Raw genomic sequence first — 25,475 nt, 5'->3', positions numbered from 1 at the left:
AGAAGCCTCCACAGCCAGGTGAGCTCCAAACACTCGCTCTCAGTTCTGGAGAAAAATGAGTTTGGCTCCTTGAGTCTCTTTATATGGAGCCTTGAAGACCACGCCTACGTGTTCAAAGCCTTTTGTTGGGTGTTAATATGAGTGGTTAGATTTCCTCAGACCTAGGACGAGATTGATTTAACACCTTGGCTTATCTGCATAAACACATCTCTGCGACCGTTGTCTCATCAAGAGCCACTGATTGGACCACAAACGCACCCTCAAATGGACCTTGTTATCTGAGTTTCTGGATATCAAGGATTTTTATTTTTAATTTACCAAAGAACTTGGAAAGTTTATCAGTTAGGGTGTTTAATAAATGTCTTTGAAAACATGGAAATCTGTTTCCTGAGACTTGTTTAAATACTTTTTGTCATGAATAAAGTGCTTTATTTTATTAATTGGTGGATTTTTGAAATTTAAAGCAAGACTTCAATGTAAGAATACATGTTGCCAGCATGGAGATTACTTCTGCCCCTCACCCACCCAGTATATAACACAAAGAAGAATGTAAACGATATTTACTAAGCATTTCTGATAATGCTAATTATTGGGAAACCTATAAAAATGTGTTAAGTTTATTCTTCTTGAAGAAATTCAAAAACCTATATATTCACCGACTTTCCTCTGAGGGTGGTCTGCCTTCAGTGACTTGACTGCACAAAATAAAGTAGGGAAAGTGAAACGTAACTTTCAGTGAAGAAATCGGGCTCAGAGTTCCATGACCAAGTGATCAAGGTTAATGTCACCAGTGATGTCATGTTGGGACTCTGACTTGATGTGAAGAGTAGGGCGCGTCACCACTGTGGTCTTCCTCCCAATAGTTTATAAGCCCAGTCTAGTTATACAAATATAAGAAAACTCAAAATTGAGGACATACACAAAAATGCCTGACCAGTACTTCTCAAAAATGTGAAGTTCATGAAAACCAATGAAAAACAGAGAGGACAGTAAGGAGTCATGCCCATTTACTGCAGTGTGGTATATAGATTGCATTCTGGAGCCGGAATAGGACTTTAGCAGAAAAACAAGTGAAATCTGAGTAAAATCTGGAGATTAGGAGTAGAATGTCCCAATCTGGGTTCTTAGTTTTGACAAACATACCATGAAAATGCAAGAAAATAGCATTAAAGAAAATTAAAACTGGGTGAGTGCTATATCCTTTTGGAACTACCTCTGCAACTTTTCTATACATCTAAAAAATGTCCTAAAATAAGACTAAAAACTTACTAAAAATAACTGTCAATAATTAAATGGTCAAGGAAACTGTTTCACGCATACAATGCAATATTCAGTAGAGGTTGAAAAGAAGACATTCTCTGTAGGTACTAATATGGAACAAGTTACATGATGTATTTATGTAGTGAAAAAGGCACATTTAAGGAATATATTTATAGTATAAATGTACTTTTGCAAAAAAGTCCACATAAACTAATGATACCGTCACAGGCGGCGTGTGTGGCGTGTGGAAGCCTGATTTGTGCCTGCGTCTCTGAAATCCCACAGCTGGTGTTGTTTTTCTTCTCAGTTCTGCTCTGTGTCCTACTTTCTGAGGTCCTCGCCGCTCTCCCCTACTCCCTGGGGAAAACTAGCCTACACACCTGGAGAAGTGTGTGGATTTGAATCTTGCGAACACAGGTAGCCGTCGTCCTGCAGTTCCTGCACTGAGTCCTTCAGCACATGCCTCTGCGACACAGGAGGGGGAAAAACGCCCAACCAACTTGGGGTAAAGGGGCACAGGGAATCATACCCACTGCAGTGAACACTGGGGTGCATACATCTTTTCCAGTTAGTGTTTTTGTCCCCTCAAATAAATACCCAGAAGGGAAATTGCTGGATCGTATGGTAGATGTGGGTCACATGGTGGTCATGCCCTGTGACATTGAAACTTTTAAGGTTTGATTAACTTTAGAAACATTTTAAAAGCATTTTTTTTTAATGGAGTACTCTTTCTTTTAAACCACAAAAATTTTACTGTCTAAGCTAGTGACAACTCCAAATAGCTGTGACTACAGGTTTCTTCATTAAAATGTCTGAAATTTCTGAAGATGCAGTTCTATTTTCTCTATCAGTGTCATTCTGTTAAGATATGATTGCATTCCTATTTTCTGTCTGTAATGGAGAATTTGTCCAGCCCATGAATTCTGAAGCTAGCCTATTTCACGCTTCTGTTAGGTAGTATCCGCCGTTTTTCCATCTGATTACCCTTACATTTAATGAGCCTTTTAACAGTGGAATAGCATGTTTTTGTACATGACCTTGTACATCTCTTAATTTACTCAAACAGATACATTTCCAGCAGGTAGGTCTCTGCTACTTGTTTGGAATTTATCTGTACATGCCGTAGACATGAACCTTCTTCTAACAAGTCACCTAGATGGAAAGGCCAATAGTAGGTTCTGAGTTTTAAAAAGAAAAGTGTCAGATGTGGTGAGTCCCTACAACAAGATGGCCTCGTTTAGTCCAGAAGGTTTAGCAATAATACCATAAAGGAGATTTTAAAACTGAGACTTGAAGGGCCATGATTTGTAAGAGGCACAGCAAGGAGAAGGGAATTCCAAGTCTGCCCGTGAGAAGGAACCTGTGCTCTTGCCTTAACCCATTAAACTGGGGTAACAAGCCCAGGTCTTCTTTTATCTCCAGCCACCCTCAAAATCAAGCAAAACACCAAGACATAGAATAAAGAGGGCACAGTGTTCCAAGAGAGATTATTTTTATTTAAAGAAAATGGAAACAAATTTATACACTTAACATATCAACCCTTTAAAATCAATCAGTACATCTCACAAAGGAAAGTGAGGTTAAAGAAAATCAAGCAGGCACTAACTTAGTGATCCCAGTCATTGACATCCTGACGCCTGTGGTCGAATTTCTGACTTGTCCCCAATCATGGGTGTCCAGAGCAAAGAAAAGGCTTGAGAGGAGACGAGAAGGAGCATGAGAGAAAACTACAAATGAGGGAACTCCTGGCCACATTGACAAAGCTCACTACACCACCTTCATAATCCAGGAACACCCCCACATGGCCGAGAGGCCTTTTGACATATTGAGGTAATAGTGGGGAGGAGGTAAAGAGATGGCACTGATTATTCTCTTTGATACAAAAAAGGAGAAAAATTCCTTCCGAGTCAACCACCATGTCATTCTTCCTTGTCCAAGAATCATTACAAAATCCAATCGCCCAGTTAGCACAGTCTGCCACATCCACTTCCCAGTAGTGTTGACCGGAAGTGAATGACTCAGCTCCCCACGCAAGAAAATATTTAGATCTTGTTGGATTGTTGGCGACATCAGGACGATCAGACAGCAGACGTCTCAGATCTTCAAACAGAGGGACTTGACAAGTGACTGTTTCATTATCCAAGGCAACATACACTGCAAGAAGAAGGGGAAATTGTATTAATGGTATCATAAATTTACGATGGACGTGAGCTTTACATAGTGTCTGGGTTTCCTAGCTCATTACTAGAAGTAGGAGACAGAATAGCAAGAGAGATCTAGAAAGTCCAGGGTTACTGGTCTGTCCTCATAAAAAGAAGATTTTAATGAGACAAGATGGAAAAAAAAATCATGATTTTTAAAAATATACATAAAGAAGAGGCATATTGCTAAGTTTTAGCCATGATTTTCCCTGGAACATTTGAAATTGGCATTTAATTAAAACTTCACAGTCAGAAACAAAAGTAGCCTGCCCACCTCCTCAGAAAACATACAACAAGAAAAATAATAGTAATAATAACTCCTAAGGAGCTTTTCTTTTCCTAACGTAAGGACTTTCCCCTAAAGCCTGCAAAGCTAAAATATAATGAAAGAAAAATTCACATTTTTTGAAGTGGTTCCTTTGTGAGAATTTTCTGCCAGCATCCCTTGAAAAGAAGAGGGAGAAATCTAATGAAATGAGTTGTCAGCTTACTTTGCCAATGTTGCACATGAACTGTGTATAAAATTTCTTATTATGTTTTTAATAAAATTGATCATAATGTATTTTTATATCATGTGAATAAAATGTGTTCTTTGTAAAGTGGATGTATTACAGAGAGTTTAATAAATCAAGTTAAAACTCTCCAAGCATCTCACAAGCAGTGATAACTCACCTAGAACCTGAAATGTACTGAATGTGCATGCAGATTCCTGCTCCATGTGAACAGTCAACACTGCACCCCTGTGAGCTGCAGGCTTATCTTCCCTATTGTTTACCGTCCAGAAACCTGTTTATAATCTATCATAAGCGGCTTTTCCCCTCAGGTAACATATATATTATTCTTCTATAAAGGTAACTTTGGTTATAAAAGTTCCAGCAAAGAGCCCACAGACAGAGCGATGGGGAAGGGTAACCCACGGGAAACTAACAGAGGAGAATGTGCAGCTCTGTCACCCAGCGGCTGCCTGTTACCTTGGAATTGGTCGAGCCAGTTTATCAGTCCGGGCCTGGGACATGAACCGAACTCTGGGACTAGAGGCTGGGGCATGTGCAGCTGCGCTGACTCACTCCTGCAAGAAGAACACTTAGTTACTCTTTTTGAGCTCAAAGTTTTCATGACAATGATTAGATATGCATCCCTCCCAAGACGCTTCATTGAAAGCCTCATAATTAGGTTCAGGGCCATGAGGGTGACGCCACCAAGTGGGGACTGAAGCAAATTACAACTTATTTCATGAAAAATAAAATCCCGTCCTGTCTCCTAACACAGCAATCGCAGCATCCAATTCAGGTTCATCGTGACTGAATCTGATTCTTCTCAACCACTTGCCTATGCAAAATGGTTTGAAATGAAGGACTTTGAAGAAAGGCAATTTGATCTGTAATCCACACTAGTCACCACTGAAATGCTCGGTGTCTGCGTGACCACAGCTGGGGCAGAGGAGCTCTGCCGGGACAGTGGCCCTGCTTCCCAGGACCCCGTTCACAAGGTGCACCCTAGGATCTTTCCTTTTTAAGGTGCCACATGCGACACCTGGAAACCCAACCCCCGATGGCCCTCTTTATGCCTGGGCTCTCCCTGCATCCACCTTAGGCTTCTCTGAAACCCCTAATTCTTGCACATAATCGTGTCAGGACTTTGGGCACATGCTCACTGTGTTTGCATGTCTAATCAGGAATGAGAGTTGTTTTCATGCCACCTTTGCACAGAACCCTGCATAAGCCCCCTCCCCCACTCCACCTGAGGCAAAACAATGAAAGAAACTCTAACTTTTGAGAAAGGGAAACATAAATACATTACGAAGGAGGTTCTACATCATGATAACTTGTGCTCCCGTTTCAACATCAACTGACTGATCACAGATTCAATTCTCAAAACTTGAAAAGGAGGGCAAACTTACTTTTCCAACACGGTTTCAAAACCCTGTAGAGAGAAAAACAGAGAAGGTCAAGTCTTAGCACTTTTCACAAAATTCAGAGTGGAAACTTAGTTTCTTATTCCCAAGGGTGGGTGAACCCAAATTTCAGCAAATTGTACATGAGAATGGGAAGGGGAAATGAGCTGCAGAGATTCCCCAATTTCTCATTACTGCTGGGACCAGATACAAATCTATCTCTCTTCAAGGAAGCCTCTTTGTTCAGTAATCTAACGTGTATTAGGAGAATTTAAGAAGCATTGTCTAGGATTAATTTAACCTACTTCTCCACAAAGTTTTGTTATTCTTGTATATGGCAGGGATGGCCCTCGGTCCTTAGCAATACCCAGACCCATCAAACTCTTGTACCACAGCTTCAGAGAGCGTCTTTCCCACACATGATGGAAGGCAAAGAGAAGGTGGACATTATCTGAGAACCACACGACTCTGCGTTCCTCAGTCCTTACCTGGAGCAGGTCCATGTCTGGTCTGCGGCACAATTCCTTCAGCTCCTCGTATATCCCTCTTAAGAGTTGCCCCTTCACATCCATATTGTGTTGACTTTCCTTAAGTTGTTGAAAAATCTCCTTGCTTTCCTCCTCTATTCTCTCTAAATAACGTGTCTCTTCGTGGTCGCCCAAGGGGCACATCTTCCAATATTCTGCAAAGATCATCTTCCTCCACAGAGTCACATAACCCTAGAGTGACCGTGAATTAATTAGGTCATATAGTCTGGGAGATTTCATCCAGCCTAGTAGCTACTATTTGTCCTCTGATATTTAGAAATGTTGGTACATTCATTATAAACAGAAATTTTGGAACTCCTTTTTAAACTATCCTCATTTTTTAAAATTTCATTGCATCTGCAGTCAAAATCTTGACTCTAACTACTTTGCCTCAAATATCCACATTTTCTTGAAAATAGGTACTTGTGATTTAATAGTTGTGTTGGATAATATACAAAGAACTCCAATTCTTAAATCTATCTAGTCTGTCTTATCCTCAGATATTTTATCTACAGGCTGACTCTTTCCTTTTAGGAAAAAATAGCAAATAGAATTAGATAAGCCCTTTCTGTAATACTTAGTTCCAGGTCCACAAACTGCACGTGGACCAGAACCTTGTGTGCGTGAGTGCAGCTTGACTCTTTCTGACCGAGGCTTCACCCTCCACGTCTTAGCTGACTTCCACCCTGGCCTGAGACACGGGTCAATAGACAGCCAACTTCCGGTCTTAATTTCCATCTTCTTTCTCTTTTTCTTTTTTTCACTTTCTCTCTTCCTTCTTTCCTCTCCACTTTTTAAAGTAGTGGCCCCCATTGTTTGAAGCAAAACAAAACATCCACCATTGACCTGATGTCTCCATTTGGTTCTTGTGCTGTCGTCTTTATCTCCAAGGAGCAGATTTTTGAATCACAAGTGTACAGTCACTGAACTCATTTATGAAACTCTCAATCTTTCATCAAAGCAATGAACCATCTTCAATTCCCAGCACTTTAATGAAACCACATTCATCATATCAAGAACCTCCCTTGCTGAATCCACACATTTCTTAATACGCAAGTTCCTAATCTCTTCATCTCACACCAGTCCTTCCTTCTAGAAAGCCTGTCCACCCTGGGTCAGTCAACCCCCCCACCCCCGTTTCCCTCTGTCAATTTTCTTCCACCTGCTCCTCTTTCCCAGCTGGACCCATGAACACAGAAAGTCCTCCAGTTATCTTTCCAGGTGGAAATTTTACTCTTTTCTTTTAAAAACTCTCCTGGACAATTTTTCAATATCCCTGCCCAGACCAACTCTTTCACATAAGCACCAACCTCACTCACCCAGTTGCCTACAACCTATTTCTGTTAGGATATCTCCCAGAGACTCAAAGAGCAACATTTCTCAAATGAAAATTTTCTTAACCCAAGCCAGCACTTCCTTCTTTGTTTCTATCCTCAGTGATGCTCAAACCTCAAAGCAGAAACTGGGTCTCAGTTTTTAAAGTTTATCCTCTTAACATTATACATCACATAAGTCCTATTTTCTGACATTTCTCAACTGTAAAGAATATCCCTGAATCTGATCATTTCCCATTGTCTGTAGTCAGTGTATCCCTGAACGTTCCTTTAAGGATTCCTCAACTTTCAGGTCTGACTTCCAATTTCTTCATGCTCTCTCATTCTCCTTCATATCAGGGTCTGCACAATGGAGAAACAAGGGAAGTGTGGCGTGGAAGAAGCATAAATTTAGTCTGAGACGTGGTGGATTTAGTTATCTCTTCCTAAAAAGCCCTTTCCCCAAATAGACACCTGCCTCGATTTCTACCCTTATGTCCAAAAGTGATCTTCCATAGTGAGTCTTTTCTCATCGTATGTAAAATTCAGTTTTGTCAAATTACTTTTCTTATTTGCCTTTACTGCCGTATTTTTCTCAAAAGCACTCATCACAATGGGTCACACCACAGATGTTATATTTAGACGTGTTAATTCACCTCCCGCATTACTTTCTGAGCTCCTTGAGTACAAAGAAATCTATTCCTTTTGTCTGTTTCTACATTAGCTTAGAACAGTTACTGTGCTAAAGGGCACAGCAACCACTCAACATTTCAAAGAAAAATAGTGCAAATTATAACCCAAGTACAGTCACCTTTAAATAATTGGGTTGATTTTGTTACATCTCTTTGCCATTCATACAGCCCCATTCAAATTTCCTTCTTAATGGGAAGAAGTGCTTGCTTTTTACCTTTCCATCATTAAATCTTTACTTCTTTGAGGGTATAAATGTACTTTAATTTCACTCTTGTCTTTGTGATGCTCAATCCACATTTTTTAATCAACAAATGTAGACCTAAATTCATCAGCCATGTATTTAGGTCACATTTTGACCTGAACTATCCTACATTCCAGCCATACCTCTCAGCCCTGCGCCTCTTATTATACATGTGACAACCAACATGAACTTTGTAGAATTCTAACTTGATGATTCCTATAGTTTCTAGTGTTCAACTGTCACAACCTGCCCGACATCCCCATGTATTTCTGACTTCAAATTGCCCTTTACCGAGTAGCCAGCTAATGTCTTCCTGAATTTTCAAAGATTTTGCTTTGGAAAAACCTTGGGTTTATCTCATTCACTAAGTACAGTATCCCTTGATAATTCTGATTTTTCTATATCCGTTGGTGTGTTATGGTGTTACACAGGAAATAAGCTCTTTTAGCGTGGTATTTTGATTTTTAGAAAGAAATCCTAACAAAGGGACATACTTCGTTGTACATGATTAGATGAGAGCCTTCCACTGGTGGTTACCCACTCCTAGAGGATGATAAACATTATGATTTTTAGTTCAAGAACTTACTGAATGATCAGCATGTGTCCCAAGCCAGGTGCTGAATGAAACAGAATTTCTTGCTTACCTCCCACATCCTGACTTTGCTAGTTTCTCTGTTTAGATTTCTTTTATTTTCTTGTGTCTTTTCCCACACAGACCGCATCTGCTTCAGAAGTTTTTGCTGCAAAGGAACCAAACATGTTATTATCAGATAAGGTGATATTGACAATTTTAAATCCGAGTGGAAGAATGGCAGGAAATATCAGATAAATAATAACTAAAGATGGCAAAGGACCAATTTATTTTCACTGTTAAGCCAAGTTACCTAGTGTGTAGCATGTTTCTGTCCACAGACTAGACTTATAGTGGCAATGGGTGCTTCTCCATAGAGGAAACTGGCCCTCGTCCTTTATTCCACCTAGCCAATTTGCATTAAGTGACTATTGTCTCAGATTAGAGTTGCTCTGCTGCTAGTTTTCATCTCCCACTACTCTGTTACTTTAGCTAAAAGACAGTGTTTCTAAGTAGAGATTGTTACATTAGGCTTGTTGCGATCATGGTTACTAGTGACCAAAGTCACTGAAATTACCAGATTTGTCCACCTTAGTCTCATACTGAATTATCCCAATCCTAGTCATGATCATCATCAATGTCAACTCGATTTGTAAGATTTTAAGATGTAAAAACTAAAGTGTTTAAGATTGGGACCATCCTTTCTTCAATAATAGTCCCTGGCACGTAGTACCAGTTAGGATCTGCTTTATATTTTACATGAACGGAGAATAATTATTCTCACTTCAATTGCATTCGCTCTCAGATAGAGTCCCCCAGATTGCAACTCCTCTCTCAGCCACTGCTTACCCGGTATTCCTCAGCCATCCACTCAATGGAGCAGTGCCCATGAGTCACGTGCGCCTTCGACTGGCAGCAGGGTAAGCACAGCGCATCCTTGGTCACCTCACAGAAGAAGCTCTTCGTACTCATGTGTATCTCACATGTCTGTTTTGCAGAGCTGGGTAATTCACAGGGGCTTGTCCTCCTGGCAAGGAACACCCGTGTCTTCAAAATGATATTGGTTTTCAAATTTACTGGATGGGACGTTGCCCTGCACACAGGGCAGCGAGGGGGATCCTGGGCTTCCTCCCAGCCGATGCAGAGACAAGGCATACAAAAGCTGTGCCCACAGCCTAGAGTGACTGGGTCAATGAAATGCTTAAAGCATACGGAACAGGTGAAGTCATCCTGGAAGCTGTCGGCACTCATGTTTCTGAGGAGAGAGAAGAAAAGAAAGAGAACATTATGTTGTCATGAGCATTAAAAGAAGTTTCTTTTCAAAACCATTAAACATACCAAAGGGAATGAGAATTATTTACTTCCCCTTCATACCAATGGGCTTGTGTGTACAGCAGGACAGGCTATGCACTGCATTTAACAAAGAGGATGCTGAGCAACGGAGCGTCCTCATGATATTCAGACAGCCTACTGCCAGGTCAAACACAGCTTTCCCATCAGAGTTTCAGCTCTCTAGTGCAGTTCCAAAACAATCCCTGGCCACAGAGTTTTGGTCATATTCCACCTAAAATAATCCTGTTTATACCTCTGCTGGTTTATGTGTTCTGCTAGTTTATATGGCCATTAGACCCTACTTGGCCAATAAGATTTGAAGAAAATATTATTAGAAGGATTTTGTCAAAGTTTTTTTTTTTTTGGCTCATTAAAAGAAAAATAAGAGTCAACTGTCTCATATTCTTCCACATAGTACTTGAAGGTGAGTCATGGGGCTGTCATTTTGTGACCAGAAAGTGCACTTGCCTAGACACCAAAGCCTACAGCCTGAGGGTGACAGAGAAACAGAAGACCTGGGTCTTTGATAATGTCATCGAGGCAACAAACTAACCAACTGTGAGACTGCCAATAAATGCAAGAGGAATCAAGGAAATAGAAAAATCATTTCACAAACATCACGATTAATAATATATTTGGTAGGGAATCATCAATGGACGTGAGAAACATTTGGAAAGCCAGTATCAGCCCTAAGACTGTTAACTCATTCCTGTCACATCATGTCACGTTAAACTGCTTATTTAGTTTAAAGGAGACAGACTTTACCTTATCATACATTGTGAGTAAACATTTTCTTTAATTATATGGTAACTGTTATATTCCCTGCCTGTGAGCAACTGAATGGGAGAGGCTACATATTTACATGGTTGAGAAGTTATTTTTGGTCCAAAATGGACAGAAAGTAAACAATTGCTTAATTGAACAAGTATAAAATCAGCTTTAAGTTACCTCTTAAAAATGAGTAACAATGAAGGGAAGGTGCATAGATACATTTACAGAGAAAAACTTTTGAGAGGGGAGTTAAGGACTTCTGATCAGTGGCCACAAAATTATCAGTGATATAAAACATTGAAGCCATGGACTCAAATAGTCCTCAAACAAGGAGATAGTTTTGAAGACCAGGGAGAGTATATAGGTAAGCCCTGTGTAGAGTGGGCTAGAAGCTGGCCAAGACTTCATTATGAACATAATCATTTCTAGACTGATGATGTAATGATAATGATAACATTAAAATGGTAATAGGAGAAGCTAATATGTGTTATTTACCATTTCTAGGCATTAGATTCCTTCCTTTTACATGCATTAACTCTTTTAATCTTCTGAACGCTATTATTAACTAATTTTCCTTCTTTACCAACATTTTACAATGAGGTTATTTGACATTTACTTGCGGATAAAATAAGTACCTTGTCTAAAAATCACACATTGAATAAATGATTGATCCAGTACTCACATATAGATACTACTGATAAAAAAATAAAACGACTTAGCTCTAGTGTCCAAGATTACCAGTAAAGTTTCACTTTAAAGTGAAAATAGCAGAAAGGCACTGTACATTGATCGGGACTCACCTTTGGGAACCGTTCATGAGATGTTCACTCTTGTTCATAAGTAACTCTGCTAAATTCAGTGCAAGGGTGAGGAGCTCACCTCCCAGTGTTGGGAGCTTTCAGAAGTCTTCACAGCTGGGCCAACTCCAAACAGGGGCTTGAGAAGAATGAACTTGGCTCTTTGCTAGAGGTTTTATATATTCTCTGAAGACCACACCCATTTCCTCCAGGTGATTCAATTATCAAATCTTTGAAAAGGTATAAGTGATTAGATTTTTGCAGAGTTGAAAACATAGAAAACCGTTTGAAACTTACTTAATCCAATTGCCATAATCCGATCTCATAAAAAGTCATGCCTTGAGTTCACGTTTGTAATCCGCCGAGTTGTTGTTTCCAAAATAAGTGAACTCCCCGAAAATGAATTTCATATCTGCATTTAAGGAACCATGTTTTAGTCCTAATCACAGCGACTCATTACCACCCAGTATACTTGATTATCTGTCTGACTTTGCGTGCATCACTTCCTTGATGTTTCTTTCCTCAGGAAGAGGAGTCACTCACCATCCATTTGTCAGCCCAGTGCTGTCAAATTGCCCAATAATCCCCTCACGGCCCTGGCAGAGTAGCCTTCTACAGTTTTATGGATCTTGTCTACCTCATCGGAACTAAAATTCTCTGAAATTTTATACTTTTCATTGAGTTCTTCACAAAATTCATCCCTCTGAGGGTTTTTTTTTTTTTTTCTCCCTTTTTGGTAATACAGTATTGCTTTTTCTTTCCATCTATAAGTGCACGTAACAATAGCTGTTGCTGGTTCTTCTCTGAGTCTGTCCCTTTTCCTAGTACCCTGCACATTATCTCATACACTCTCATTCTATTATTCAATATATATGCAGAATTAAGATATTGATGATATGTTGTGGAATTAATGATCATATTATGAGTTTATATTATATAATTGACCAAAATAAATCATAGATGTTTTTGTGAAAGAAATAATGATATTGTCTGTTAAGTTTCCGGCAACCATCTCTTAAGGGTTTTTCTTTTGTTTGTTTTTTATCTTGGCTGGCTTTGCATCCTATTCAGCCTTCTCAAAACATTTCCCTATTTAATCAGTGATAGACAATGATGCTTAATTCAAGGAAGGATACTAGAAAGGAAACCTTTAAACACTATTTCTACTACATCGACTGTTCAGTAATCACAAATCTGCTCTTCTCATATAAATCCATGGCTAAAATCGTGACGTATTTCATAGGATTCCAAAATTTTTATCTTCAGTATTCTCTTCTCTTGGAAATTACAGATTGAAAGTAATAAGTTTATCTCTGGCATTGCTTCATTTTTTGTGTGCTTCTGCACATACAACAATGGAGTTAAAATTTCTACTTAAATGTGAGCTTCTTGAGAAAATGATCATTGTAGATATCTTTGCAGTTCTATTGCAAAAAATATCCTGAAGTCCACAGTGAGATATGAAACACTGTTCGTTGCCCAGCCTTCCATCCCCCTGTCCCTCCTCCCACAAAAAACCCCCCTCATTTTGAGAAATAGCCTGATTGGAGGCACTGTTGACCGTGTACAAGTTTCATGCGCCCACCCCAAGGGCTTCAACTATCTTAGCTGCCAGTTACTTTGCTTCCCTCTCTTCTCTAGGTCCTCTCCTTTCAGGTGACACATCAGAATCTCCCATAATATGGGGGATAATTTGACCCACAAGAGGAGATTTGCAAATGTGCTCATGCTGGACTCTGCCACCAGCAATATTTACTTATGTGAGCTGAGCGGAGAGCTTGGACAAGGTCGGATGAGAGGTGGAAATCTGAAACGTTGAACACACCATGATAGCTGAATAAACTACCTATAAAAGAATTTTGTATTGGATCTTCCTGTCTGTTCACCTCTTTGGTAAGAATTTGACACTTATTTCTATGGACCAAGAGTAAGATCTGAAATGTGTTGTTATAAATAAACTAGCGGGAAGAACCCATGGAAATGAATGAAAAAAAATATCAGATTCTTCTCCTTCATCCTCTCCCCCTTAAAACATCAGATAACAAAATCAAAGTCTAAGATTTATGATTATTTTGTGTCCTTTCCATCTAGACATCTGTGTGTGTGTGTCTGTGTGTGTGTGTGTGTGACAGAGAGAGAGACAGAGACAGAGAAAAAGAAAAACAGAGAGAGAAACAGAAAACACAATTATTCTGTGATTTAATTATCGTAGAAGCCAAATATCTAAAGAGAAGTCTATGCTTGCTCCCAACATGACAAAGTTCCCGGAGAAAATACCATTTACAGAGCCTTCCCAGAAAAAGCTAAAAAGTAACTCAGGATTGAAGTCTACATAGTTTCATGAGATATTTCTTTCCCCTGTAGATGATATGGCTTTGTGTTCCTCAAACTTGTCTGAAGGTGAGAAAATTAGGAGACAAACATTCATCTGGATTTTTGTTTCCATCCTAGATGGAGTAACAGGCACAGCATAATCAAATAACTCAGAATTAGGGATAAAGAAAAAAAAAATGTGTGAGACTCATTGGAGTTAACCTTAAATTTTTTAATATATGAGAAGTTTATGCTATTTGCTTCATTGACAGCCTGATCCTTTACCAACTTCAGAAGCCTCCAGTGACCATGAGTCAGGGCTAGATTCTGCAGGTGATGATTTTCTCTTTTTATAAATCATAACCAACACAAACAGTCCAGCAGCAACATCCACAACATGAATAGTGCCAGTGTCTCCCACTGAGTGGCTGCAGGAAGACACGATGAGCTGGGAAAGGATATTTAACTTCTCCCAGTAGGGCATGTGGGATTCAACCTTATTCCCTGCCTGGGATACTGAACCTGCCAGGGGGGTCAATCTGTTTCTGGGTATAAAAAGTCCCATGCCAGAGGTCACAGGAAGCATTACATTCAATAGTATTGTTTTATGCAACAGGTCCCTCTCTCATCCCATCCACTAATCAAAATTACAATTTTTAAATAATACCAATATGTCAAACAATATGTTAAAAAATAATAATACCTGAAACTACTACTTGTTGATGAGGATATGCAAATGTTGGGATTTTAATACCCTTCTGTACAACCACTTTGAAGTGTGGTTTAGTAGTATCTTCTGTGGCTGGGCATATACCCGCCTAATGACACAGGGAAGCGTACACTCAACAGAAATGGGAACACGTGTTCACAAAAAGACACGTACAGGAGTATTCACAGCAGCATTCCAAGTAACAGGCGAAATCTTTAGCAACACAAATGCAACACCAACAGTAGAACTGAAGTGTGATATGGTTACAGGGTAAAATGCAGCAATGATGATAAACAAACCACTGCAACGTGTAAGATCAGAAGTGAATCTCCCATTTAAGTGAAAAAAGTCACAAACTCAACAGATTGAATAATGAAAATCAGTTGATGTAATGATCATACTAACAGGCTAAAAAAGGAAAATCACATCAAATCAATAGTCACAAAAAGAGCATTTGACACAATCTGAGTTTCATTCATGATTTTATCAAAAGGCTTAGCAAGCTGGGAATGAGAGCATTTCAGGCACTTAATAAAGAACACATAAAAAAAATCTTCCAGCTAGCATCGGACTCAACAGTGGGAAAACTGGATGGTTTTCTGCTAAGAAAGAACCTCATCAGGTATTATTAACTAGTCCATAGGTAGCCAAAATGAAAGACGTTAATTCATTGATTCACCTCTCTCAAATAAAAAAGGTCCCTCCACCTGAATGAACTTTGACCTCTGTTTCTAGAACCTGGCTTCAACTATGACAAGCATCAGCAAGCTAAGAGGAGAAGACAGCAGTAGCAGGCAGCCAACCCGAGTCCGGACCATGCCCGTGAGACCCATCTTAATAGTTCCACTGTGCTGTCTACCAGATGTCTAGCTCTCCGTCAGAACTGCAAGCTTGCTTTTCCCTAGTCTTTATGTCTAAAGGAGAATGCGTCAATAAATTTGTTACAACGTATAGCTTCTGGAGACAATTTAACTGCCCATTTTTACATTCGTGTTCATATTAAGTTTTTTTTTTTTTTTAATCAAGTTAAGCCTGTAAACACTGGTGAAGTCACATTGGTTAACTGTTGCAGAATTAGCACACAGGAGTGGGCGTGGTTCTTTTCTGCTTTTTGGCAGGCTCAGTGTTGGCCATCCCAGGGGCTCAAGTCATTTTAATAAATGTGTTTTCAGGGGGCTTTCCCCATGGAAGGATGAGGGGGCAAAGAATGGCAGGTTCAGCCAGGTGCTGTCTGTTGTCTTCTCCAATCTGTACACGGCAGATTTCTCTTCCTCATTAGAGATGTTACACATTTTTTACTTCTATATATATGCATTTGCTTTCCCACTAGTCTATAATCTCCAGATTTTGTCTCACCTTTGAAGACTAGGTTGCTGGGGGTTAGGGTAATCGAGAAGTTATTATGATATTTAGTAAAACATAGGAAGGGTAGCAACTGATTAATTACTGTATTTATTATTTGAGGTAGGGATGAGACCACAGAGTCTGGTTTATACAAGTTTAGAATGCTGTGTGAAATAATCACTAATCCAGGGAACAATGGAGCTTGCAAATGTTGGAGAAAGCCCTCTAAGAAAGAGCATCATTTAACAGCACTATACCCCCAACCACTTAATGTCCACAGAAAAACGAGGTTAGAAAGCTCTTCCTCTACGTGCTTATGTAGATGATATGTAACATGTGAAGAAACATTTGGCGCAATTTTCCGAGAATGAAATGTCAGGAAAAGCCCTCATGTACACATCTCCATATACCTTAGTAGTATATAGACTGCTTCCTTTCCTTTCCTTAATATCCTGAGGACACATTATTGAAGTACAATTGCTGGTCAAGTGAGGCTTACATTAATTTACAGTCCTACGCTTGGAGTAAGAGGCCAGCTACTTTTCCTCTTTCTAGCATATGCTGGCTTGCACGGCTATCATTTTTTTCATTTTGGTAATTTTTTAAAATGTGACTTTTATTGACATTTTCACTTTTTCAATTTCTAGCAAGGTTAGATTATTTTCCTATGTTATAAAAATAAGACCTAAATCCCCAAACATTAGATAACTTAATGAAACATCTAATATCTAATCATGGGTAATTTGTTGAACTGTGATAAGTGTCAGCAAAATACAGGTAGTCTGGCACCTGTGCTAAAAATAACATCCCACAGAATGCTCAGTATGGTGGCCATAGTTAATAATACTTTATTGCATATTTGAAAGATTCTAAGATACTAGATCCTAAATTCTCACCACAAGAAAAAGAATTTATAACTATGTACCATGACAAATGTTAACTAGACTTATTGTGGTGATTACTTCACAATATATAAAAATACCCACTTTTTAATGTTGTATATGTATATGTTTATGTTGTATACCTGAAACTTATATAACATTATATGTCAATTATACCTTAATAAAACAACAATTTTCTTTATGCATTTTATTAGACATAATTATTATGCAAATAATTACTACATTATATTAATATTTAATATAAATATACCCATTGATATTAAATATATCAATTAACTAGGAAAGTTAATTCAACAAATTATTATATATACAATTACTATACAATTATTGAAACCACATTTGAGTGCCTAGTTACACTTTTTTTATGAGAAAGGTATACAGTGCCGATGTGTCCAGTTATTTCAGTGAATGTTTTATTATTGGGCATAATCAAATAAACAATGGCTAGAGACTTCGTTGGCTATTACAAATGTTAAAAGTAGAATAGGAAAATAAATTTGAAAAATTGTGATGCCATTGCTTGTAGAATAAAAAGTCATTTCATGAAAGCATGGCTTCCGTTAAAATGTATTTTCAAACAACTTGTGCCCAGTCACCTTCTTCCGTTTACCCTAAAAGAAGTCTATATTCACTGTGCTGCACACCAGAAATTGACACAAAATTGTAAACTTATCACACTTCAATGAAAAAACCCGAAGTCTACATTCTTTTAGGGTCTTATTCCCCAGGTGTTGTTTCCTATAACCTAATCACCCGCTTGCACATCTTTCTGAGTGATCCAATCAGTGTTTTCCAATCCCCTTTGAAGACAGGACTCAATCTCAAGACGTAGGTGTGGCCTTAGGTGAGTCTAACGCTTTATAAAGCGCCTTTGTCCAGCGGTCACTACTTCTTCAGCGTAGACTGAGGGAGTTTGCTGCGGCCGGGCATCGGAGAGTTCTCGTTGACCCTGACATCCACAGACTTCCAGACGTCCAGCCTTCCAGAGCTGAGACCGCTCGCAGGAGACTCTGGTGAACACAGAATTGATTGTAAATATCTCCATGCCTGATTTCTCTTATCCCAATAATTTTAATTTTCCTGTTGGCCTGCTTGAGTCTTGTCCAAACAAACAAGTAGTTTTCTTAGTTTTTTTTTTATTAAAAAATGACATCAATGTTGAAAATATCCGTAACTAGAACAATTAAAATATGCTGATATTTGTAATATTAAGTTACTTAATCCTTTTTATTCTATTACCTTATGGGTTACTAGATGTTTTTAGGTTTTTAAAAGAAATTTCATATATATATATATATGCACATACACAAAACTCATAAAACACCAAAAATGTTCAATATCATATATACATTTCATGGTCTTTGTGCAGATTAACCCAAGCGTTAAATGGGTTGGATTAATTAGAACACCTTGTTGTAAAGTCTTATTTGCTATCTGTTTAAAGCCTTCAGTTTGTAGTCTAGATTTGAAAAGTGTTCAGAATAGATCTAACCAACTGGTAGAAACTCCCAGGTGGCATTGGTCACGTGGGGAAATATCAGAAACAAAGAGGACACCGTCACGCTTCCATTGACTTCACCTCTGGATATTCTAGTATAGAGAGAATATCCCAGTGTTTATTCTAATTTTTTTTTTTAACTATTGATTCATTTTTGCTGATTATCATTGTCGCTGGAACAATCAGCAGTTGAAAATGTGAGTGTGCTCTGATGTTCCTTTTTACACCCTCTTTTACTCTCTGCTCTAATCTTTAAAGTTTTCCAAGTAACTTCAGTGTGATTGAGAACATGGTTTACCTTAAGCAAAAAGTTGCAAAGGGCTCTCTTATTTTATCATTGTTTCATAGCAGAAACCCAACCTGTCTGTATTCACCGTTTCTAGGTTTGTTCTGGGGATAGGCAAATAGGTAAATCTCACAAGACTTTGTCTAAAGGATTTTTTGTTTTAATAAGAGTAGAAGAATGAATTTCTCTCTTACTCTCTCTTTCTTGTTAATTTATAGAAGCATGGATTCAGGAGGCTTCATGCAAGCCTTCCAGAATGAGCTTATCTGCTCCATCTGTATGAACTATTTCATAGATCCTGTCACCACAGACTGCGGGCACAGCTTTTGCAGTCCCTGCCTGCACCTCTGCTGGGAGGAAGCCCTAACCCCACTGAGCTGCCCTGAGTGCAGGGCAGTGTCAGAGAAGCTGGAGTTTAAAACCAATATTGTTCTCAAGAGGCTGGCTTCCCTTGCCAGACAGGCTAGAGCTAACCACATCAGCAGCTCTGAGCAGCAGATCTGTGCGACACACCAAGAAGCGAAGGGGCTCTTCTGTGAGGTGGACAAGACCCTGCTCTGTGTGTCCTGCTCTGAATCCCCAGAACATGGGGCTCACAGCCACTATCCACTACGATGGGCTGCTGACGAATACAGGGTAGGTGATGCTTCTAAAGCTATGTGGAGTCCACAGGCTCCCAAACAGGAGAAAAAGAAGAGAATGATAATGAAGCTGATGGGAATGGAGACAGTGGAGGTGGGGATTGTTCAATGTGAATCCCATGATATAAGTGTATTGTTGCAATGTTGTTGACCAGCGGTCCAAATATGTGGGACTGCTGCATCCTGGGGCAGGTGGCAGCACCAGGAACACTGGCTTCGGATGTAAGCTCGATGCTTCCTTAGTCAGTTTATATCAAAGGCTGAGTCTCAGTTTCCTAGGAAATGGATTTTCTTATCTGTGGATTTCCCTCAATTTGCTAGTATACATTCCAATCACTTTCGGTATTTGAAATATTAGAGTCAGATTAGATTAATGTGGAAAAATCAGACCACCCCATTCTGACTCAAGATTACTCTTTTTCTCAATTTATGAGCCTTTGCTAATAAATAAGGGGGTGAAATTTACAGTGTCAACTTCTGAGTCACTAAAGCCCAAAGTTTCTACTTTGCAGGAGAAACTTCTAAAGAGAATGGGCTCTTTATGGAAAATGAATCAAGAAATGCAAAACAATCTGAATCAGGAAACTGACAAAATCCAGTCATTTGAGGTAAGAATGAAAATGTTCTTTTTTTTCTTTTTTTAGTATGGAGATCGATATAATTCTGGCTTAGACTTTCAGCTAAATTCAAGTTACCAAGTCTCTTCCCTGGAAAACTAGTGGCTTCAAAGGACCGATCAGTAATCACAAATATACAGGTCAATACAGGCAAACTCAAAGAATGCTATACTATGGGCAATCAGGTCATGAGAAGTATTTTGGTGGCTGGGATAAACTTAACAGACATGGAGTAAAAGACAACATGGCACTTGTGTGGCTGTGAAGGAGAGGAAAGGGCTAGAGGAGAAACAAGAGAATTTTTTTTAAACTTTACAATATGGAGTTTACCTGATTTTTAAAAATATTTAGAAAAATCAGGTAAAGGAACAAAAGGAAGAGAAGATTCAGGTAAGAGAGAAAATATTTGATGGGATAAGAACCCTGAAGAAGCATCCCAGGGAGGGAGCCTGGGGCCCCTTGATGGCTTGATTTAAACTGGGAAAGAGACTAGGAACATAGACAAAGGATGGACAGAAAGGACCAGCAAGTATTCAAGACGCTTTCAGGTGTGAGCCAGAAAGTTTGTCAAGATCTTTCTTGATGCCATTAGGGAAGTCGCATTTGAAGCTCTCCTTTGAGAGTGAGGATACGTAACTCTTTTTCATCCACCATCTCTGCAGAACTATGTGTCCTTGAGGAAGGTGACCATTCGAGCTCAATATCAGAAGATGCATCTATTTCTCCAGGAGGAGGAGCAAGTCCATCTGGAGGCGCTGGAGAAGGAAGCCAAGGAGACTTCCGACCAACTCAAGGAGAGTGTATTCAGAATGGCTCAACAGAAGGAAAGTCTGAAAGAAATGTACAGAGAGCTGACGGAGGTGTGCCACAAGCCTGATGTGGAGCTGCTCCAGGTGAGAAGGGAGAGCCCATTCTCAGAGGCAGAAACACTTTTCTGGGCAATGTCACCATGATGTTGCTGCATATACAGTTACTCCCACATAAGGGAGGATGCTCTGATCTCTTACCCCCTCATATCCTGGTAATCTTTGGGAGAGTCTTCCCTTTTAGTAGCTGACGTAGGACAAAATTATTTCAGTGTAATCAGAAGTACGATCCACATTAGATTTTCCAAAATCAGCAAAACTCTGTGACCAGGGGAGCATTAACCTTGTGGGAGAAGGTCTCAATATATGTTTCCCTAATCTGTTGTCACTCTCTCTTATCCCACAACTGCTGAAGACTTTGAAGTTTTGCTCCTTGTGTAGGCAAGATTTTTAGAATTGGTCAATTTCAATGCGTTCTATAATTAGTTTTTGATGATTCCCTGTTTTGTTTTAACTGTTATTGTAAATGGTGAGATCTCTCCTTGGGAATAGGGCTGGGCAATGAGTGCTTGGGAACCTGGAGGCTATTGCCTCATTACACAGCCCTTTCCTGACCTTCTTCCTTCCTTAATGCACCCTGAGGAAGCCTGTCATAGGCTTTGAATTTAGCTCCTTTTATTAATATAGCCTGACTTTCTTAAAGGGGAACTAAGGAAAAAGTACCTTACTGAACAACAAGAATACTAAAGAGGCAAAAGGACAGAGCTCTCATGATTAACACGATCTTACTTGTTTTCATTGCAGGACTTCCGAAATGCAATGGAAAGGTGAGTTTACGTTAATGATTTTTAGTTTCTGAGAAAATTGTCGTCTTTTCAATGAAGTGGATGTGCATTTGTCCCTTGGCACCATGGGGAACTGGTTCCAGCCCCCACCCCACCCCCCAAATTTCAAGATGCACAATTCCTTATACAAAATGGCAAAGTAATTGCATATAATTTACAAACATCCTCCCATACACTTTAAATAATTTCTAGACCACTTATAACACCTAATATAATGGAAATTAAATGCTATGTAAATAGTCGCCTCATGTGCACTGTTTTCAAGTTTTACTTTTTGGGACTTCTGGATTTTTTTTTTGAATATTTTCCATTCAGAATTCACAGATTCAGTCTATGGTTGAATTCACAGGTGTGGAACCCTAGGATGTGAATGGCAGATTGCCCATCTTTTGAGTTATTAATATTAATATTTTCTATTTTATTTTTAAACATTTTTTATTGATTTATAATCATTTTACAATGTTGTGTCAAATTCCAGTGTAGAGCACAATTTTTCAGTTATACATGAACATATATATATATTCATTGTCACATTTTTTTCTCTGTGAGCTACCATAAGATCTTGTATATATTTTCTATTTCATACCAAAAAACCCCACGGTCTTCTATTCCTTGGTCTCAGAAATTTCCTTCTCATTTGACTGAATTCAAATACACGTAAAAACCATTCAATATTCTGTCCTTGTTCTACACACTCACCCCATCCTCTCCAGCTTCACCACAGTAAAACGTAGGGAGTTTTTCTAAGGTGTCACAGAGGAAACACCTGTCCCAGTGAGCGGGAAGATGAAAAAGACAGGAAAGAGGGAGACTCACTAAGAATGGGAAGGGGGCCTGTGATTTTGTTCCTAGGAGTGGTAAAAGGACTCAGCCTGTTCACCAGCACGCCCCCTTGTAGGCAGGACCTCAGAGGGAACAGCTTCCCGGTGCCACTGGGAAGTGAGAGCTTGAGGACCAGGGTAGCCAGGCTGGCACTGGATTCTATTACTGGCTGACAAGAGCAAAGCTGTCTGGCTCAGTGCACTCTTCCTTTTAATGAATGTATGCTTGGTGACTACTTGCTGACTGAAGTCCCAAAGGCTTTGCCTGAATTTTCTGCTGTCTGTAAAATGCCCAGTGTCTCTGCATTCCTGGAGGTGGAACGGAGGCACTGAATGAACCTTAACAACTTCACAAATGAAATAATATCTAAGATGAATAGGAAAGTTGAAATTTGGTATAATTTATATTTAGGGAAAAAAATAAAGGAACATGTATTATATTCCCAGGAGTTTAGAATATAATATGTACCCTCTTCACCAAAAATGGAGAATTCTGTTGAAATATCTTGAATTAAAAAATTGCTTTGTTGGTAACGGCTGTGTTACCCTTTGGCCCTGAAGTATAACTGATGTCATTCTTCACAGGGCTGAGCTGGTACAGATGCAGAAGCCTCAGCCAGTGAACCCGGAGCTCACTTCCTGGCCCATCGCTGGAACCTTAGACATGCTGAACACCTTCAGAGGTGAGACTCAGCCCTTTGGTGATCAGGCCTCAGTTTCATTAGTGCTTCTTGCGAAGGAGCCCTCTTTTATTTTCATTTTATTTTTTCTGACATGAAGATAGTACCTGACTTTAAAAAATTGTTACATCTTTTCTGCCTGCATAGTTATGTTACAGAGATCAAGACTGAACTTTGTATCCTATAGTTCACTGAGAATGCAAATCCAGACACATGTTTAGTTACATTTGACATAGGCAGAGCAGGAGGAGGGCAATCAGCTTGGTTCTGTGGTTACAGAGAGAAAGTATGTAGTTCTCAGAGTAGCAGTCAGCATTGTGTTTATTCACTTTATTTCACTCTGGAAAGCTTGAGGATAGCCCTGGTGCTTTTAATTGGTTCTGTATTACAAGTGCATTTATCATGCATTCTACAAAGAATATTTATTTCTAAAATTAGGAAGATTTGACCAAAAAGGACTATAATTAGTGTAAGCAGAATGATTTTAATGCCATTAGATCAATCTCAAAACAACGGAAAGGCAGGAGATATGTGAACTTGCTTAGCCAGAACATTCTTTTCACAAGCTTCCAAACTATTCATTTATGGATTTGTATCAAAGTTTTTGACCTTTGCAAATTTAATAGGTAGATACTGTAGCCCAATAAATACCCACATAATAGCAAACTGCTGTCTTATATTGAATAGTATTAAAGACAAAGGACACAAGAAAAGTTTTCTAAAGAAAAAATTTTTCAGTGTGTCCTGAAACAAACTATCTAGAGATTGACGTTACATCAGTCTTCACACAGTTTGTCATATGTCTGGACTTTTGTTTTCTCTTTCTGTAAGATTTGAAGGGTTTCTCCGTGCTGTAGAGGTAGTAATAACTCTTGTTCTTCATAGAAGAGTCAGTCTGAACTCTTTGCTCCCTTCGTTTTTGTATTTGCTTGGAGAAGGGAAAATGCAGTTTCATTGGGTGGAGAGCCTTTGCCTCTTAGGACATGGAAAGCCCATCGCTGACCTGACTTTTGCTCTTTCTGCAGTGGATAACATTGTGAGTCTGAAAACGACCATTCCAAACGTGAGCCTTTCTGACGAGGATGCACGTGTGACATCTGGAGGTGACCATCACGGCGAGGCCGCAGAGCCCCAGAGGGCGGAGGGATTTGCGGTGTGGGGAGCCGAGGCCTTCACCTCCGGGAGGCATTACTGGGAGGTGGATGTGAGCCACTCCCCGAACTGGGTCCTGGGAGTTTGTGAAGATGTCTTGACAAATGTTACTGACATCATTAATAATTCTGTGGAAGCATTTCTTCTATTTTCGACGAAGGTGAACAATCATTATATTCTCTCCACCAACTCCCCAGCGTTAATTCAGTATGTGAAGAGGCCTCTGGGTAGGGTTGGGGTGTTTCTGGATTACGACGATGGAACTGTGAGCTTCTATGATGTTTGCACGGGGTCCCTCATTTACAGTTTCCTCCCATCCCCGTTCTCTTCCCCTCTGAAGCCTTTCCTTTACCTGAGAGCCCCATGAATAGTCACGTTTTGTGACCATCTTTTTTGATAAACTTCCATGTCTGAGGACATGGCTGTCCTGAGACCTCATATGAGGCAGCAGAATGACACGAGATTGCTTTTGAGCACATTGGGAATTTAAGGGAACGTAAGTGTTGTATGTGTATAAGATGGCATAACCATGTTGCATGTATACATGTGTTAATCAAATTTTCTTTAAATAAAAATTAATTATTATGGAGCATTTCCTAGAACACAATCAATGGCTCTTTTTTTTTTTAAATAATAGTTTTATTAAAATAAAAGTGACATACCATAAAGGTCACCCCCTTAAAATATATAATTCAGCCGTTTTTAGTAATATCCAAATATGATTTGTGAAACATAACTATGTTATTCCAGGACATTTCCTTCACCCCCGAAAGAAACCAGGGCCCATTAACATACACTTCCCATTTCCCCTCCCTCACCCCTGTCAACTTCAAGTCCACTTTCAGTCTTTATGGATTCTTCTATCATATGTGCTTCATGTACGTAGAATCACATAACGTGTAGCTTTTTGTTTCTGGTTCCTTTCGCTTAACGTAATGCTTTCACATTTCATCTGCATCGTAAGCAATGTGTTTTACTTGCATATCTGAGCCAGACTGGGGTAGAAGAATGAAGTGGTGTATCATTCAGCTTAGCAAACAAAAGGAAGGAAACCTGAGTGACTCCAAAAACTTAGTCATTTTAATTATTAGTTTCTACTTTCTCTACCTCCCACAACCCTTTTACTAGTGATGATTTTTAATGGGAGCAAAATTTGCTACCCCAAAATGTCTCTGGAATGTGGATTGTTTGGAGCTGAAAACAATCAAAGCCCAAAAGACTCAGGAATAAACTTTGACATTCTGCCACTAACTGCCTAAAG

The 25,475-nt window shown here is 39.3% G+C and overlaps 2 protein-coding genes across 2 annotated transcripts; one reads left to right on the top strand and one right to left on the bottom strand.

The window, feature by feature from the left end:
* Positions 1 to 2,926: 2,926 nt before the first annotated feature.
* LOC102521981 (tripartite motif-containing protein 43-like) lies at positions 2,927 to 17,913 on the bottom strand. Its single transcript, XM_032490432.1, has 7 exons — positions 17,738 to 17,913; positions 9,550 to 9,955; positions 8,774 to 8,869; positions 5,844 to 6,074; positions 5,362 to 5,384; positions 4,433 to 4,530; positions 2,927 to 3,414 (listed from the first exon to the last, which is right to left on the bottom strand). The coding sequence occupies exons 1-7, from the start codon at positions 17,911 to 17,913 to the stop codon at positions 2,927 to 2,929; spliced, it is 1,518 nt and encodes a 505-aa protein (XP_032346323.1).
* A 961-nt stretch (positions 17,914 to 18,874) lies between these two features.
* Positions 18,875 to 24,581, top strand: LOC102521323 (tripartite motif-containing protein 64). Its single transcript, XM_032490431.1, has 6 exons — positions 18,875 to 19,288; positions 19,806 to 19,901; positions 20,573 to 20,848; positions 21,521 to 21,543; positions 22,944 to 23,065; positions 24,088 to 24,581. The coding sequence occupies exons 1-6, from the start codon at positions 18,875 to 18,877 to the stop codon at positions 24,579 to 24,581; spliced, it is 1,425 nt and encodes a 474-aa protein (XP_032346322.1).
* Positions 24,582 to 25,475: the final 894 nt, after the last annotated feature.

Source organism: Camelus ferus, chromosome 10 (genome assembly GCF_009834535.1).
Source record: "Camelus ferus isolate YT-003-E chromosome 10, BCGSAC_Cfer_1.0, whole genome shotgun sequence".
NCBI lineage: Eukaryota > Metazoa > Chordata > Mammalia > Artiodactyla > Camelidae > Camelus > Camelus ferus.
The sequence above is the reverse complement of the archived record's forward strand: the minus strand, read 5'-3'. Positions and strand labels throughout refer to the sequence as shown.